Source organism: Nothobranchius furzeri, chromosome 16 (assembly GCF_043380555.1).
Source record: "Nothobranchius furzeri strain GRZ-AD chromosome 16, NfurGRZ-RIMD1, whole genome shotgun sequence".
In the NCBI taxonomy this organism is placed as follows: Eukaryota; Metazoa; Chordata; class Actinopteri; order Cyprinodontiformes; family Nothobranchiidae; genus Nothobranchius; species Nothobranchius furzeri.
The window spans coordinates 460,393-479,689 of NC_091756.1; the positions used below are offsets into that span (position 1 = coordinate 460,393).

General features: G+C 43.9%; 1 protein-coding gene across 12 annotated transcripts in view; it reads left to right on the top strand.

The window, feature by feature from the left end:
* LOC107374279 (rho GTPase-activating protein 23) overlaps positions 1-19,297 on the top strand; it is a 171,207-nt gene that overhangs the window by 107,029 nt on the left and 44,881 nt on the right. For 5 of the 12 annotated variants that reach the window (XM_054736349.2, XM_054736351.2, XM_054736346.2 and 2 more), the window contains 3 exons: positions 7,572-7,751; positions 12,768-12,798; positions 12,896-12,988. In XM_054736349.2, the coding sequence (XP_054592324.2) occupies positions 7,572-7,751; positions 12,768-12,798; positions 12,896-12,988 (304 nt within the window). Of the gene's footprint in view, positions 1-6,652; positions 7,499-7,571; positions 7,799-7,831; positions 12,085-12,767; positions 12,799-12,895; positions 12,989-19,297 lie in introns of those variants that run through there. The other 7 variants (XM_054736344.2, XM_054736345.2, XM_070545327.1 and 4 more) reach the window with 6 other exon arrangements.

The following is a 19,297-nucleotide window of genomic DNA, read 5'->3' on the forward strand; positions in this document are numbered from 1 at the left end:
GGCCTATCTCTACCCTGCCCTTTACATCTAAACTGCTTGAGAAAGTCGTTTATCAGCAGCTGGTCTCACATTTAGCTGACCCTGATCTGTTTGAGGTTTTCCAATCAGGGTTCAGGTCTGGCCATAGCACAGAGTCGGCTCTACTGAGGGTCTTAAATTATATCTATCACTAGATCAGGGTACATCTGTGCTGCTTCTGTTGTTAGACCTGACAGCAGCCTTCGACACAGTTGACCACGCGATTCTACTCGATCGCTTGGAACGATGGGTTGGGATCAAAGGGTCAGCTCTGGATTGGTTTAGATCGTATCTCCACAACAGGACATTCTGTGTTAAACTGGGTGATGTTTTTTCTTCTTGGGAGGGGCTCCGCTGGGGGGTCCCGCAGGGATCGATCCTTGGTCCACTTTTGTTTGCCATTTATCTGCTACCTCTGGGGTCAATCTTTCGTAAACATGGCCTATCATTCCATCTGTATGCTGACGATTGCCAGATTTACTCTCCATTGTGTCAGGAGAAAGGTCACTCTATCCAGTCCTTTGTCTCCTGTATTAATGAGGTGAAGTCTTGGCTAATGGCCAACTATCTACATCTGAATGAGGGAAAGACAGAGCTCATTGTTTTTCACCCCAACAGCAGGAATGTGGATCGTTATGCTGATCTTGGCCCTCTTTCTCCCTACTCAAAACCAGTTGTTACCAGTTTGGGGGTGAAACTTGATGTAGGACTTAAATTTGATGCTCACATCAATTCTGTGATCCGGTCCAGTTTCTTTCACCTGAGACGCCTTGCTAAAATCAAGCATATGCTGTCGAGAGCCCACCTGGAGCGGGTACTGCATGCCTTTGTAATTTCTCGGCTTGACTACTGCAACTCTCTCTACGCAGGGTTGTGTCAGTCAACACTGCGTCGCCTACAGGTTGTGCAGAACAGCGCTGCCAGGTTCCTGACTGGGACCAGGAAACGGGACCACATCAGTCCAGTTCTGGCCTCCCTGCACTGGCTTCCGATTTCCTATCGCTCACAATTCAAAATCCTCGTCTTTGTTTATCATTTCTTCCAGGGTGGTGCTCCCCCCTATCTGGCCACACTCCTGAACAAACATTCCCCATCACGCGCTCTGCGCTCCTCTGACCAAGGCCTGCTCGCTGTCCCTCGGTCTAGGTGTCGTACCCGTGGGGACCGGGCTTTCTCAGTCCTAGCACCGTTACTCTGGAACCAGTTCCCACCCTCAGTTAGGCTGTCCCCTTCTTTGACAGTCTTTAAGAATCACCTAAAAACACACCTCCTCCGCTTGGCGTTTCCAGAACATGTTTGATTATGGCCCTCTTTTATGTTGAATCCATTCCACAGTTTTCATTGGTACACTCAATCCATCCACTCAATCCAATTGTGTTTCACACATTTGTCCTTTACCGGACTGCTTCATCTATCTTGTAATTTCCATTTTGTACTTTGTAATTTGTATTTTGTAATTTGAATTTCTTTTATTGTTGATTTATTCAGTATAATTACTTACAACTGTACCATGTTCAGCGCTTTGGGCTTCCTGACAGGGTTGCGGAAGGCGCTTTATAAATAAAGCTTTGATTGATTGATTGATTGATATATTCAGTATGTAGAGCTCACTATTCGAAATCTCACCCATGGAACATCTATCTATCCATGTTTTGGCTAGTTGTGAGAGGTGCCAACCCCCTCCGTGTGACCTGAGTCACGTGTGATCTGAGTCACATGTTCTATTCATGTCCAAAACTCTTTGGCTTTTGGAGACAGTTTTCAACTGTCCTTTCTGAGGCTCTCGGGACTAGGGTTGGGCATCGAGCTTCAAGCATCGATTAGCACAGAGACTACCTGTCAGTTTTTCCCAGAATCATTCAAAGTTCTTTATTTTGATTCCTAGTTTCGATCGCTAGTATGCCGACTGGAAGAGGAATCTGCGGCCAATCTCCATGAACAAACTGCGATCTGCAAATTCCGATCAACGCCTTTCAGAACTGATCAAGTCAGCTTTCTGTCGGTTCTACTTTGCATCCTGCAGAGACCCCGACCACGGTTTCACACTGAAAACATCGGTGTCGCGAAATGGATACTTCAAATGGAATCCATTCTAGTCTATGGACTGTTTCAAACCAGCAGAGACCTGGCAATTTCCAGGTGTGTCCCAGAAGCAGCACCCCCTGCCACTAAATGTACTGTGCAGGCGTGCAGCAGCAAAGATATAAACAAAACATCTGCTGAACTTTTACTCTGGGATGTAAACTTTGCATCTAGCAGCGAGAATTACGAAACGGAGGAAGCTCGTTCAAATGTGTCAACACAGTGGATTCAATGGAAGTTTTAAAGAACAAAGTCTGGGCGGTGTGAGGTGAGTTTTTAAGGCTCGCTGCAGAAATAACAACACACACGGAGCGTCAGCAGTCAGACGCAGCCGCCCTCCAACACTCGTGTGTGTGTGTGTGTTTATACATACATGTGTGTGTGTGTGTTTATACATACGTGTGTGTGTGTGTGTGTGTGTTTATACATAGGTGTGTGTGTGTGTGTGTATGTGTGTGTGTTTATACATAGGTGTGTGTGTGTGTGTGTGTGCATTTATACATACGCGTGTGTGTGTGTGTGTGTGTGAATGTTTATACATACGTGTGTGTGTGTGTGTGTGTGTGTGTTTATACATACGTGTGTGTGTGTGTGTGTGTGTGTGTGTGTGTTTATACATACGTGTGTGTGTGTGTGTGTGTGTGCATTTATACATACGTGTGTGTGTGTGTGTGTGTGTGTGTGTGTGTGTGCGTGTGTTCATACATACGTGTGTGTGCGTGTGTGTTTGTGTGTGAGTGTGTGTGTGTGTGTGTGTGAATGTTTATACATACGTGTGTGTGTGTTTGTGTGTGTGTTTATACATTTGTGTGTGTGTGTGTGTACATACGTGTGTGTGCGTGTGTGTTTGTGTGTGAGTGTGTTTATGCATACGCGTGTGTGTGTGTGTGTGTGTGTGTTTATACATACGTGTGTGTGTGTGTTTGTGTGTGAGTGTGTTTATACATACGCGCGTGTGTGTTTGCGTGTGAGTGTGTGTGTGTGTGTGTGTGTGTGTGTGTGTGTGTGTGTGTGTGTGTGAGTGTTTATACATACGTGTGTGTGTGAGTGTTTGTGTGTGAGTGTGTTTATACATACGCGCGTGTGTGTGTGTGTGTGTTTATACATACGTGTGTGTGTGAGTGTTTGTGTGTGAGTGTGTTTATACATACGCGTGTGTGTGTGTGTGTGTGTTTATACATATGTGTGTGTGTGTTTGTGTGTGTGTGTTTATACATACGTGTGTGTATGTGTGAGTGTTTATACATACGTGTGTGTGTGTTTGTGTGTGAGTGTGTTTATACATACGCGCGTGTGTGTGTGTGTGTTTATACATATGTGTGTGTGTGTTTGTGTGTGTGTGTTTATACATACGCGTGTGTGTGTGTGTGTGTGTGAGTGTTTATACATACGTGTGTGTGTGAGTGTTTGTGTGTGAGTGTGTTTATACATACGAGCGTGTGTGTGTGTGTGTTTATACATATGTGTGTGTGTGTTTGTGTGTGTGTGTGTTTATACATACGTGTGTGTATGTGTGAGTGTTTATATATACGTGTGTGAGTGTTTGTGTGTGAGTGTGTTTATACATACGCGCGCGTGTGTGTGTGTGTGTTTATACATATGTGTGTGTGTGTGTGTGTGTGTGTTTATACATACGTGTGTGTGTGTTTGTGTGTGAGTGTGTTTATACATACGTGTGTGTGTGTTTGTGTGTGTGTTTATACATATGTGTGTGTGTGTGTGTGTGTTTATACATATGTGTGTGTGTGTGTGTGTGTGTGTGTTTTTACATACGTGTGTGTATGTGTGAGTGTTTATACATACGTGTGTGTATGTGTGAGTGTTTATACATACGTGTGTGTGTGTGTTTGTGTGTGAGTGTGTTTATACATACGTGTGTGTGTGTTTGTGTGTGTGTTTATACATATGTGTGTGTGTGTGTGTGTGTTTATACATACGTGTGTGTGTGTGTTTATACATACGAGTGTGTGTGTGTTTGTGTGTGTGTGTTTTTACATACGTGTGTGTATGTGTGAGTGTTTATACATACGTGTTTGTGTGTGAGTGTGTTTATACATACGTGTGTGTGTGTTTGTGTGTGTGTGTTTATACATACGTGTGTGTGTGTGTGTGTTTATACATACGTGTGTGTATGTGTATGTTTATACATACGTGTTTGTGTGTGAGTGTGTTTATACATACGTGTGTGTGTGTTTGTGTGTGTGTGTGTTTATACATACGTGTGTGTGTGTGTGTGTGTGTTTATACATACGTGTGTGTATGTGTGTGTGTTTGTACATACGTGTGTGTGTGTGTGTGTGTGTTTACACATACGTGTGTGTATGTGTGTGTGTTTACACATACGTGTGTGTATGTGTGTGTGTTTGTACATACGCGCGCGTGTGTGTGTGTGTTTATACATACGTGTGTGTGTGTGTGTGTTTATACATACGTGTGTGTGTGTGTGTTTATACATACGTGTGTGTGTGTGTGTTTATACATACGTGTGTGTGTGTGTGTGTTTATACATACGTGTGTGTGTGTGTGTGTTTATACATACGTGTGTGTATGTGTCTGTGTTTGTACATACGTGTGTGTGTGTGTGTGTGTTTATACATACGCGCGCGTGTGTGTGTGTGTTTATACATACGTGTGTGTGTGTGTGTGTGTGTGTGTGTGTGAGTGTTTATACATACGTGTGTGTGTGTGTGTGTGTGTGTGTGTGTGTGAGTGTTTATACATACGCGTGTGTGTGTGTGTGTGTGTGTGTGTGAGTGTTTATACATACGTGTGTGTGTGTGTGTTTGTGTGTGAGTGTTTTTATACATATGTGTGTGTGTGTGTGTGTGTGTTTATACATACGTGTGTGTATGTGTGTGTGTGTGTGTGTTTATCCATACGTGTGTGTGTGTGTGTGTGTGTTTATCCATACGTGTGTGTGTGTGTTTATACATACGTGTGTGTGTGTGTGTGTTTATACATACGTACGTGTGTGTGTTTATCCATACGTGTGTGTGTGTGTTTATACATACGTGTGTTGTGTGTGTGTGTGTACATATGTGTGTGTGTGTGTGTTTGTGTGTGAGTGTGTTTATACATACGTGTGTGTGTGTGTGTGTTAGTGTTTATACATACGTGTGTGTGTGTTTGTGTGTGTGTTTATACATACATGTGTGTATGTGTGTGTGTTTATACATAAGTGTGTGTGTGTGTGTGTGTTTATACATACGTGTGTGTATGTGTGTGTGTTTGTACATACGTGTGTGTGTGTGTGTGTTTATACATACATGTGTGTATGTGTGTGTGTTTATACATAAGTGTGTGTGTGTGTGTGTGTTTATACATACGTGTGTGTATGTGTGTGTGTTTGTACATACGTGTGTGTGTGTGTGTGTTTGTACATACGTGTGTGTGTGTGTGTGTGTGTTTATACATACGCGTGTGTGTGTGTGTGTGTCTGTTTATACATACGCGTGTGTGTGTGTGTGTGTGTGTGTGTGTGTGAGTGTTTATACATACGCGTGTGTGTGTGTGTGTGTGTGTGTGAGTGTTTATACATACGCGTGTGTGTGTGTGTGTGTGTGTGTGTGTGTGTGTGAGTGTTTATACATACGTGTGTGTGTGTGTGTTTGTGTGTGAGTGTTTTTATACATATGTGTGTGTGTGTGTGTGTTTATACATACATGTGTGTGTGTTTGTGTGTGTGTGTTTATACATACGTGTGTGTGTGTGTGTGTTTATCCATACGTGTGTGTGTGTGTTTATACATACGTGTGTTTGTGTGTGTGTTTGTACATATGTGTGTGTGTGTGTGTGTTTATACATACGTGTGTGTGTGTGTTTATCCATACGTGTGTGTGTGTGTTTATACATACGTGTGTGTGTGTGTGTGTGTTTATACATACGTGTGTGTATGTGTGTGTGTTTGTACATACGTGTGTGTGTGTGTGTGTTTATACATACGTGTGTGTATGTGTCTGTGTTTGTACATACGTGTGTGTGTGTGTGTGTGTGTTTATACATACGCGTGTGTGTGTGTGTGTGTGTCTGTTTATACATACGCGTGTGTGTGTGTGTGTGTGTGTGTGAGTGTTTATACATACGCGTGTGTGTGTGTGTGTGTGTGTGTGTGTGTGAGTGTTTATACATACGCGTGTGTGTGTGTGTGTGTGTGTGTGTGTGTGAGTGTTTATATACATATGTGTGTGTGTGTGTGTGTGTGTTTATACATACATGTGTGTGTGTTTGTGTGTGTGTGTTTATACATACGTGTGTGTGTGTGTGTTTATACATACGCGTGTGTGTGTGTGAGTGTTTATACATACGTGTGTGTGTGTGTGTGTTTATACATACGTGTGTGTGTGTGTGAGTGTTTATACATACGCGTGTGTGTGTGTGTGTGTGTGTGTGTGAGTGTTTATATACATATGTGTGTGTGTGTGTGTGTGTGTTTATACATACATGTGTGTGTGTTTGTGTGTGTGTGTTTATACATACGTGTGTGTGTGTGTGTGTGTGTGTGTGTGTGTGATCTACATTTTTATGTAAATCCTGAACGTTGTGCTAAGGTTGTTTTTCTGAAAGCAGCAGCTGAGCAGTGGTGTGTGTGTTTCATTGATTTTATAAAGCACCTTGTACAACCTGAGCAGACGCCCACGCTGCTGGACCAACAGGTAACAACCGAAACGTACAGGTACCTAACCCTAACCCTGTTGCACATCGGAACAATCAGGCAGTTTTGTAAAGCTGTAAGCTGAAAGGCCTGAACCTAGTATCGGGTATTCAGGCAGGACTTAGAAACCAGGAGAGACGACACCTGCCTAACAGTCAAAGGCAACTCATTCCAGAGCATTGGAGTCAAAACTGCAAATGCACCATTCCCCTTTGATCTGCACCTAAAGCGAGGGTCCACCAACAAGCCGAGCGGAGAGAGAGGGACTTACCTGTGCAGCAGCGATAAGGTGGAGCAGAGCCATGAGGGGCCCTGTATGCAAGCTATAGAGCTGCACCGGAGTTTGTTGTCTTTTATCCGGTGGATGCTGTGGTTGATTAGCTTGGCCTGGTCTCAGGTGTCCATCCTCAGAAGGACCAGCCATCTGGTTTTCCAGATCTGTGTTGGTGGATCCCTTTGGGTTCCTGTTGTTCCACGCTTGTTATTTATAGAGCTGACAGGTTTAACTTGTCTATTGTTAGCTGGATGTAATAAATGTGATTATACTGTAGGTGAGGCCATATGTGAAAATGAGACTTCCTCTTCGGAGAGAGGAAGTCTCAGGAGAAATTCCTGGCATTGGTGGAATGTAGGCAGAGCCCTGAGTTAAGGAACCACATCCACCCACTCACACTTCCTTTAAACGTGCTGAGCTGTGGCTGAATCCTTCTGCTGGACAGGACAGCGATGCACTTCAGGGCTCATGTGGTAAAACTCTGTGGATGTTTCTGCTTCAGTGGAAAACAGGAGACAAGAATGATTTTGTTTTCTGTCTGTACAGGCAAAAGGCATGGTGTCGTCCAATGAGAACAGACGCCGGCCACTATCGTCGGGTGAGGTGGAAAGTGCGCCGTGGCATGGCCCACGGACTATTTTTCTCCAAAAGAACGTCCAAGGATTTGGATTTACTCTGCGTCACTTTATTGTGTACCCACCAGAGTCGTCTGGGTGCAGCCTGAAGGTAACAGCTGGTCTCACCTGTCTGGTTCCATCTCATCTTCTCATCCGGTGTGTGTCTACACCAGTGCTTCTCAAGTATTTCCCATCACGCTCCCATACTCCAGCAGTTACACACACATACTTGTACTTACATGCTTGTGTGGACCATCCTGTCATTTTAGAGACTTCACAGCTAGTTTTCCAGGAGCACTACTCAGCCTGAATCTGCTCTGGACAGCGTGGTAGTCAGCCCATCTGAGTAGAGGTTTGTTCCCATGCGCCCTCATATGTGTGGGTGGGGGGGTAGCATGGTTTTTGCCCACGACTTCACCCTTACGGAGCTGTGGCGACGCTGGTGTCACAACCCATTTCAAACATCTGCACAAATGCTTCTTGAGTCAAATATTCACGTTTGAAAAGCCCAAGTGACATTCTGACTATACATAAACCATTCTACTTTATTTCATTAACTTTTTTCTACATTATGATGCATTTATTATAATCAGTTTTAAATTCAAAAGGGGTTGGGTTCTAAAGGGTTAAAATATCATGAGGGGATGAGTAAACAGTGTACGGTAACCTGTACGCTCCACACAAACAACTCAGATGAAAAGTGGTGGTGTTGCTGGACGTTCTGCTCAGGTCTAAGGCTTATTGTCAGACTCTGAACCAGGAAATGGCTGCAGGCAGCTGAACAGCAGGCAGAAAACTCGAGAGGGTGCTCGCTGCAGAACTACAAAGGCGGAGCTGCACCAGAGTCAGCCTAGCCCACTGACTCCTTCTGTTTTTGTTTTTCCACTTTATCGCAAACTAACCTGACCCACATGAGTTACGGCTGTTACTAGTTTACAGTTGTTAATGCGATGTTCTATGCTCCAGTTAAACAAGATAAATAGAACGTGCTACATGACAAAGCCTGAATACATCCCGAAACGAAAAGTTCTCTTTTAGCAAATATCTGCCCACAGCCGCTCCAACAAACGTGGCCTACAACAGCGTTTAAGGGGTTCTGGTGGTCCAGTGGCAAGATCGTCTGCATTAGTTTTGCTTTCCCCTCCGCTGATGCCGGTTCGACTCTCGGTGGGGTCTGTAACGATCTATTTATCCAGCTGAAACATTTAATTTGTTTATATTTTAGTTGTAATGTTTATTTTCAGCAAAATATTTATGTCTCTAAGAGTTCTTTGAATTTGGTCGTTCCTAAACAGCATTTTAGTTGAGACTCTGCTCACAAATGGACTCACACTGGCTAAATAAACAAATAAATAAATAAATAAACACATTAGTCATTATATGTTAAACAGTATACCAGTAAATGGTTGTAAACATAGTACTGGCAAGTGTAGCTAGAAAAGAAGGAAAAGGGTTATAAACTACCTTTAATCTGCCGCTACTGGGAGGCGAACCCGCACAAAACTGCATGTCAACCTGACTCCATAACCACTTCACAGCTACGTCTGATAAAAAGTTAGTGGTGTTACATTTAATTGTGCTACCCAGCGTGTCTTTGTAGATGGGATGTATGGTTTATCGGCGGTGTCTCAGTAGAAGTCATTTCAGAAATAATTAGTCAGAAAATTCACAGAATATCCAGATTTGAGAACCAAGACCAGACCCGCTTCAGGGGAGGAGACCAAATAGAAGCTGAGATGGGAGGAAAATGCATGAATGAGGCTAAAAATGGCTTTGGCATGTTTCTTATGAGGAAATCACAATCTAACATGGTAAAAAGTTCCAAAAGATAGATATTTAATAATGGAACCTTTACAAAAACTGTTCTATTAACCTCTCAACTTCGTCCTCAATCTTGCATTTTTTAGCTATAACACCCTCTTTGGTTCCAGAATGCTATCAAGTCTGACAACTGGAAGGAATTGGACTGACTCTGATGGAATGGGCGGGACTGACTCTTGAATGGGCGGGGCTGACTCTGGTGCAGCTCCGCCTTTGTGGTTCTGCAGCGAGCACCACTTGGAAAACTCTGCCTGCTGTTTAGCAGTGACTCCGCCCCCTAGAGCCCGACTCAGCCTTGCCAGGTACCTCAACGGAGCAGAGACTAAAGATAGGGGAGAGACTAGAGGGAAAACACTTGGGATGCACTGAAAGAAGAATTCTTGGCCGAAAACGAAACACTGAAAGAATTTATTAATGCAATAATTACAACCTTTGCATTATAATTACTGTAAAATGAACCCGTTAAGCACCAAAGTCACAATATTGTGTTGAACGACAAACAGCTGCAAATATCATCCCTCGTGAAGATATTACTTTACACATGGCAGCATTTTATTAGTGGTTACCTTTAATAAGTGGTCAGAACATAAAGGTATTCAATAAAATGTAATATTCCATAAAAATATGGATTATCAATATTATTGAGCCTTTGATATTGGATAGATGATGAAACTAGGTAGTCTGTTAATCCAGGGAAACAACACTTTAAAATAATCTCACACAGAGACAAAAATGTTGTTTATAAAATCTATTTATTACTAGATTAATGATGATGAAAGGCTAATGATTATAAATGGTGATTAAACTGAAACAATAAGTAAACTGATGAACCATGACCTTAGATGTTAACTTAATTAAGTGTCTTAAAAGTATGTGATGTCTGGGTTTCTAACATTATCTGGCTGAATTTGATTTAGTTATGAGATTACGATGAACCCGTCCAGCGCCAGCTCTGAGTTACAATACTCGAGTGTATGGAGTCTTCAAAGCAAGACAGTACTTTTGCATCTGGATATCAAAGGCCACGTTCCTCTGAGTCTGCATCAGCTGTTTATTGTTATTTATTAGAGAGGAGGACCTTACAACGCTGACCGGTCTAAAGCTCTTTGTCTGCTGATGGCTGACTCCGACTCTGAGGAGTAATATTCACGCTCTGATGAAGATATTCACTCGTCCAGTGAGGAACAAGGTGACGCTGCAGCAGCAGCAAGTCTGTGTGCTTCATGAGGGTAAACACCAGGGGTCTCATTTATAAAGCATAGCGTAGAATCCTTACTAAGACCGTACTTAAGCTCAGCAAAATAATGTACTCACGCCAAGCAGGTGTGTGATCTATCAAACATGGAGGACGCACAGCTGCACAGTCTCCACTTCATAAATCAGAGACTAACGAGAAATGTTGTCAGGTGTTTCTGGATCACATCCTGCCCTCAACACGCCGTGTTCTGTGTGACACGAAGCAGTACAAGTGATAACGCTGCTGGGATTCATAACTGTATCTTCTCAGCAGCAGCACTGCAGGTGCTCTCCATGTCCAGCATGTGTGTAAGCCAGGTCCTTAGTCAACTTAAAGCTGCACACATTCTTCTGCTACGTTTTCTTTTATAAATCCCAAAGTTTGTGTGGAAAGTTGCTTACGCAGTTTTCCAACCCGGTTTTGTGTGTGTAAGCAAGCTTGATAAATGAAGCCCCAGGTGATTCAGGTGATTAGACCAAAAACCAAATATGAAACGTTGGATCTTTTTTGACCAAAAACTTTCAATGCATCCGTAGAAAATACTGAACCCTGCCCTTGGAAACTGTGGTTGGGCTAAGTAATCCTGAGTAGTGCTCCTGAGAAAACTACCACCCCACTACTTCTAACCCATACCCTAACCCTAAGTTCTATTCCTAACCACACTAACCCAAACTAAAAGTTCATTCACACATACCTCTAAAACCAAGTATTACTCCTACTGCACGCTGGCAGCATCAGCGACACAGAATGGCAGCAGAACACCACCAACAACACGAGGATATATGAAAGTAACTAGTTTTGATGACACACAGTAATAATTCACAGAGCATTTAGTGCCAACCACAGCCACCTCACCGGTTTTGTGCTGGAAATGCCCAAGTCCATGTCCATGAGAGCACCATGTGTGTACACGCGCTTGTATATGTAAGGTTTCTCTATAGGAGCATCCAAAAGAGAGTGTGAGGGGCCACAGATCTCAAAGATGTGTAGGAGATGGAGAAGTTTCAAGCCCTCGAGATCCATGGATTTCCCTAAAACGCAGGAACCCCAGAGAGACTCTCAACCCCCATTCCTAGAGGTGCGGAGGATTACCCGGGGGCCACAACCAGCAGCCGCCAGCGTCCTGGCAGATAACAGCAGCAAGCCCCCAGGCCCACCAGCAGCCGCCAACCCCCAAGCTGACCGAGCGCGGAACACAGCGGCCTGGGACCCGAGGCCAACCAACCCAACCAGGGACCCAACAGAGCCCAGGATCAAGTCTCCTCCAGGCAGCCACCAGGAGCAACCCGACAGATCCCAAAAACGTCGTGGCCAGGACACGGGAGCTGCGGATATGCAGGCAGACCGAGGCACTGCCCACTGCCAGAAAAAAGGCCGTGGGCGGGTAGGTGAAGATGTTGTAGATGTACCAGGAGAGGGAAGGAGTCCAAGACCCCACCTGACATGTACATTCACACACAAACACAGTCACACGCTCCCTCCCTCCCTCACACACACACACACACACACACACACACACACACACACACACACACACACACACACATTTGTATGTATGCACCATTGTATTGATGGAAATTCCTGCTAAAGTGGAAAAGCTCACTTACAATAGAATTATTCAGATAAATGCGTAGCATACAGTTAGCTAGCCACCAAGCTAACAGCGGGTACATCTATCCATCCGTTCTCTTCTGCTTATCCGGGGTCGGGTCGCGGGGGCAGAAGCACGTCGGGAGGCCCAAACTTCCCTTTAGGTCTCCTCCTGGTTGGACATGCCCTGAAAACCTGACCAGGGAGGCGTCCAGGAGGCATGCCGGCTAACTGAGAAATCCTAGTTTATTGGCTCAGTGGAGGGAAGTTTCTGAAATGTGTTCCTGCTTTTCCGGATTTAAACACCTTCTACAGTATAACATTACTGTTACCTGGCAGCAGAGCGCTTCGTGTCAGGAATCATCCGGTCAGGGAGTCAGTCAAACAACACACATCTGGAGTCAGAGTAAAGTGACAGCCGAACAGTGTCACCCTGTGGTCCTCCTCACTAATGGCTGCTTTATGTTTTCTCCACAGGATGAAGAGAATGGGAATTCCTCAGCAAAAGGTGAGTGTCCATCCTCCTGACGGTGTAACAGCCCACGCTGGTCCTAGAGGTTTTCCGGCCCTGGTTGGGAGCTTCCTGATTGCTGTGTGTGTGTTAGGTTGTGACCAGTCTCGCTTGGAGCCAATGGACACCATCTTTGTGAAGAGCGTGAAGGAAAATGGCCCTGCTCAACAAGCTGGACTGTGTACAGGTCTATCTCTCTCTGTCTGTCTCTCTCTCTGGATGAATTACAACAGTCTAGGTGCGATTTAACACAGACATGGATTAAACTGATCTGATAGGTGCAAAGTTCACAAGACCATCGTGGTTAATGCCACAGATGCCATCACAGGATTTTCAAAGGATCTAGAATCAAGTGAGAAAGATTGTATTAACGCTCTGGAGGCAGGCGCTGCAGATGTGCAACGTTAAACCTACGTACCTTGTTACTCCACATCCGTATTTATGAGCATGTTTAACTCTGAAGTTCCCCTGAAGGACTTAGTTGTTATTCTGAGCCTGAGAGGGTTAAGCTGTAAAACAACTATGTGAGCTTTTGTTTTACATGTGTTAAGAAATAAAATATAAAAATAGTTTTGACTTGTGTTAAAGTGGGCAGTGGTGGTAGGGTTAAAGACAACAGCTGTCATGGAGACCTGGGGTAACCTGGAAGGCGTGCCACACCGGCGATAAAGGTCAACTAAGGTTCTTTAAAGCGTCATCTAAACCCGGTTCTGGTTCTTTTTTCAGACAGACAGCTGTCTGGCTTATTTTCTCTTCTGGTTACGTTGGTTACAGAAGTTCACAAGAAATGACATAGTGCATGTGTTGGGTAGTTTTATCAATCCAAGATTACCTTAGGGAAAGTTCAAAGCACAGGGGGCTATAGTAATCAATCGATCAACACCAATACCAATCACAAAAAATCAATTTAGACTTTGCAAAGTGGAGAGGAAGAATACACACCAGTCAAAGGGTTGCACACAAGCACACACAAACATTAACACACACACATTTCACATTCCTTAGACTCTCAGGTGGGAAAACTGTGAAAGGAGACTAAACTCTAAAGCCCTTTTCAGACAGACATTCTGGAACATTTGCGGACAATTCAATCCGGATTTTAACCGGAACTGTGTTTTCAGACACACCACTTTTGTACCGGAACTTGTCCTTTCGGCTGCGTTCACACAGCAGGGAAAAGTTCCAGATGTCTGACGGCGGCAGGGTGGCGGTGGGCGTAGGTGGGGGGGGTGGGAGAATCGGACTTGTGTTAAGAAGAAGAAGAAGAAAATATCATTTCTTTAGCGCCTCTCAAGATAAAAATCACGAGGCGCTTAAGCATAATTCTGCGCACACGAAGACGCATAAGAGACCTGGATGATGAAGCTCAATGGTTAAAGGAATCACTGAAGCGGTGTGAAGCGCTCCGTCGTGCGTCTAGGCGGTACCGTAGGAGGCGAGCTGCCGTGGTTCGCCGCATGCTACAGCAGCGAGCTATCTAGGTGCGCACAGCGTCCCCCGGTCCCCTCCTCCTCCCCCTCCCCCTTGTCCGGAACTCTACCTCACCAGTCTGAAGCAGCCACCCTGTCCGTAACAAGTCCGGACCTGTTACTAGGGGCTTCGTCCGGATGAATTCCGGAACACGTTATCCGGATGTTTGTATTCAGACAGAAAGGTCTTACGGACAGAGTCCTGAACATTTCCATTTTTCATGGCCTGTCTGAAGGGGGCTTAAGACTCCAGGTGACAACCTAAATCAACAAAGCAGTTGCTGAACTTTCTCAAGGGAGTTTTACTGATAAAGGTCGATTCCAAGGCAAGGTCTCCCTCCTAACCCTACTCCTCCCTTAAGACCTGCAGGAGCCTGGTATCTATCAACAGAGTAACATAAAAGGATGAAGCTACGTTTAAAAAGGCACCAGATGTTTAACAGTCAAGACATTAATATCAGTTCAGTAATGTTAATATCAGCTTTTATCCAACATTCCTCCCTGTAAACACTAGATTCATCCTCTATAATTGGCAGAGTAGTAAAACAACAATAACAATACTACGATTATGGTAAATATTTTTGTAGCTGTAAAAATCAACCTCTAACACAAAATAGATGGATCACAAAATAAGTAGTGACCTCCAAAAAGGCTGTAAAAATACGTAACAACCTGAAACAAAAGAAGGCTGCATCAATAGGTGGCAACCTGTAATAAAATTAATAATTATAATAATGATTATAATGATAAAGATAAAAGATAATCAAATCAACTGAGCTGATAACTAGGACATCAATCAACGGTTACAGAATTTGTAGTTTACATTGTTGAAATCATAATGAAACCAGCTTTATTAGGCGATGTATTCTTTTTCTTCCTCCAGCTGCTCTCTTTGCAGCAGGAGTGTGTACTGAACCAAAGCATTTGTCATTAACTTGTTTACCATACTCACTGCTTATAACCCAGCAAATCATGACGAGGATAGAAACAACAGGTGCAAGACATTTTAACAAGAGCCGATAAGCTCAGGAAGTTGCTAGAGTGGGAAAGTCACGCAGCTCTAACTGTGGCAGAGCTGAGGTCAAAGGGCTTGTCTGTAGACTGGAAGCTGTAGTTTGACCAAAACAATGTCCTCTTCAGGATGGTGTTGCATTTGGTTTTGAAGTGGGGAAAGGTGATGCAGAAGAGTCCTTTGGGGTTGTTGTGAGGAGCGCGGCTTTTGCCGGCGGAGAAGGGGCGGAAGGTCATAACAGACTTAAACTCTATTACTTCAGCTCTGATATCCTCGTAAGGACGGCCCCGTCCTCTGTGACCTCATGTGAGGCTGGGTGCAGGCGAACCAGGCTGCATATGCCACACCAGTTGTGTGGCAGGTTCAGGTAGAGAGAGCTTCTGTATTTCCAGATGTATCCGTCCTCGGTTCCCATTCTAAAGTGCAAAGGAACCTCGAGAAGATGGTTGTTTGTATGGGGGTGTAGAGTTAGCAGGGCGTGTCGATGAAGTTGTCCAAGTGTCGGGGAGCCATGAAACCAGTCGGGAGATGTGGGCACTGGTGCTTGAGGTCCAGGGGCCTTCGGTGGAGGCAGGTCACGTTACCATGTAGACGGGCTCAGGAGGAGCCTCAATCACCATCTGTCGGTTCAGTTCCTATTCCAGTACTCCCTCAACTGCTGCTGTCTCAATTGTTCCGTCAGGTGCGGAGGGGCGATTCCAGGGCAGAGCCATGAGTGCGACCACCAACATCAGCAGCTGTGTGGTGGACACTGCAAGCTTAAAGCAGTTCGTTAACTTATCTGTTGTCATTTGTGAGCTTGCGCTGGGATAGTTGAGTCCAGGTGGCCCCTCGGCATTTTCACAGCAGCGGGAGTGATGAGGAGTGACCTCCGGCTGCCCCATCTGTTTGCATCAGCACCTAGCCTGGCAAGCCAGACTAAATAAATGTATTATTTAGTCTGGCCACGCTCCATTGACGGCTCTCGGTTGTGGGGCGGGTTCTACCGTTGTCTTTCAAATGATCTCCGCATTCCACTGGACAATGAATGTGACATACTCTTGTTTCTCTCTGTTGCATCATCCCACCCACCAGGCCTATAGAGTGCCCTGATTGGCCCACAAAGCGGATAAAGCTCTGTGATTTGTTCACTAAGCAGATAGAGCACTATGATTGGCCCACCATTATGGACCAATCACAGCTCTTTATGTGTTTGAAACCCCTCCAGAGAGCTGTGATTGGCTAGCCAGAGTCCTGGTAGGAGCTGCGGAGGTTCCAATGGAGCGTGCCTAAACCAAACTTTGCAAAACGAGAATTTGGTCTAGTTCACTAGGCTAATCAGCACCTTCATCAGGACCCAATCTCCTTGGTTTCATGGCCTGCGGCGAGAAAGCACAAGAAAATTCTGAGAGATCACTGTGGAATTTGACTTGTTGTCAGCAACAACCATCCAATATTTAAGGTAATTCCTTCCAGGCAGAGTGTGCACCTATTATCAGTCCAATCATCACCCCCCTGTGGAGTCAGGGGTCACCAGAAACTGAACACATCCAATCCAATTTTATTTATAAAGCGCATTCACAAGGCATTACAACCAAACAAGGCGCTGTGCACTAAAAATGTTAGTTAATTAAACAGGCGTTATATAAACATGTTGAACACAGATAAAAGATAAAAAGGAAATACAACAAAATTCCCAAAAACTAACAGCTAAAAATCAATAAGACACAGGGAGAATAAAAATTAGAAAAACATTTTAAAAAAGAACCTCATTAGTACGGAAGTTGATATTGTGAATTCCATTTTTAAACAGTGCAGATGTCAGTGATGGTCATAATTATGTGGTATAAGCTAGGTTTAAGTAGTGAGTTTTCAGGTGTGATTTAAAAATGCTAGCTGTTGGAGCTAGCCTCACTAGCAGTGGTAATGCGTTCCACAGCTTGGGTGCACAGACAGAGAAAGCCCTTTCTCCACGGCTTTTTAAACGTGCATTGGGAACAGCTAGGAGGAGCTTATCTTCAGACCTGAGAGCACGCGGCGGGTTGTAGTAATGGACAAGTTCACACAGATATGGAGGAGCTTGATGGTTCAAGGATTTGTAAGTCAGAAGCATAATTTTGAAGTTTATCCTGAACTGCACGGGCAACCAGTGGAGAGATTACATCAACAAACATGGTATCACCCGATGCTAAAATCAGGCCCCACACACATGTGAGGACAATATACAGGATCTGGCAACTACTAGAACACGTCAACAGAGGGCGGAGTCGTGCAGCAAGGTTTGAACCCAAAAGTAACTCATTAACCCAGAATTTAGACAACTACAGTAAATCAAATCAAAACAAATGGAGATCATAAAGGTTTGCAGTGCGGCCAAACTTTCATCTTTAATAGACTTTCAATTCAAACTCTTAGTGTTCCAAACAACAGCAAACCTTATAATGATCTGTAAACAATCATAACACAAAAACAACTGGATGAGAAAAGACTGACACAACAAAAGAAAAGAACAGCTTATAAAACCACATAGTTTTAACAAGGAACCCTGATTAGGATAGGATTAATCTATTTCTAACAAGCTTAAAACACTGCATTTGCTTCAAGGGGAACCAAGGCCAAAATAACAAACAAAAACCTACTACCTTAATACTCTAGGGTCTAATCCTAACTCCCGGTCTAATGGAAAACAAGTGAAAAAGTAAAACAAAATGGCAGTTCACCCCTACTCAGCAGCAATAAAAACGAACCATCCAAGAAAAACACTTCCACAAACAACCGTTTAATAATAATAATAATGCATTGAACTTACATAGCGCTTTTCTAGACACCCAAAGACGCTTTCACACACTCTCACATTCACACACTGCTAGTGATGGTAAGCTACTTGTAGCCACAGCCGCCCTGGGGCAGTCTGACAGAGGCGAGGCTGCCATTTGGCGCCATCGGCTCCTCTGACCACCACTAACACAGGCAAGTTGGGTGAAGTGTCTTGCCCAAGGACACAACAGCAGGATATCCCTGGCGGGAGCTGGAATCGAACCCATGAGGCAACCCGCTGTACCACCTGAGCTACTGCTGCCCCAATAGTTTAGTACCGATTCATCTGTGACTGTACTACTGAATACATGCGTACCAGCCGTTATCCATTTCCCAGGTTATTTGTGTCAAAACAAACAAAAGTAATGAAAACATAACAAAAGATTCAATTCAATTCAATTCAAAAATACTTTATTAATCTCAGAGGGAAATTGATTAAGATAGTTAAGGTAGTTGTTTTGTTGGTTGATGGAGACCATGGTTGTACTGCGTTGCGTTGTGTTCCAGCACCAAAACAAAAGTGTAAAAAAAAAATATATATATATATATATATATATATATATATATATATATATATATAGAAACAATGGACTAAAAAGAAAAGAAATCAACTTAAATCCTGGTTTCTTTTTTTTTTTTTTCCCGTGTCCTGTCTGGCTGTGAAGCAAACAGAATTGATGTCTGAATGCTGGTAACAAGCCTTACAGATTTACTCTCAGGTGGAGCATCAAAGCGTCTGCTTTTAATGTCACGCCTGATACTTAAAACTTTATTGTTATTGTTGTTGAATGCTTTGTAATTCCGACCAGACACGGAGACAGAGGTGAAAGAGAAAGGAAAAGAAAAGGTGGGGAGAGAAGAGGGGGGGGGGTCCACAAAAATAAACAATGAACAAGAGTCTGCTTCTAGACCTGCAGAAAAAAAAGCAAAAGGACAAAAAAAAGGGACACAACAACAATACAGCAAGATCACGCTATCACTGCGTCAACTTGATGAAAAAATAAATAATCAACATTGCTTAACTGAAGAATCACGATAATAAATCACAGTGCATTAAGTGCCCACCATAGTCTTAAGACATGTGTTGAACGTGCCCAAGCCCATACTTTTGAGAGCACCATGTGAGCACCTGTGTGTGTACACGCGCTTGTTTATGTAAGGTTTCTCTATAGGAGCGTCCAACAGAGAGTGTGAGGGACCACAGATCTGCCCCCCAAAG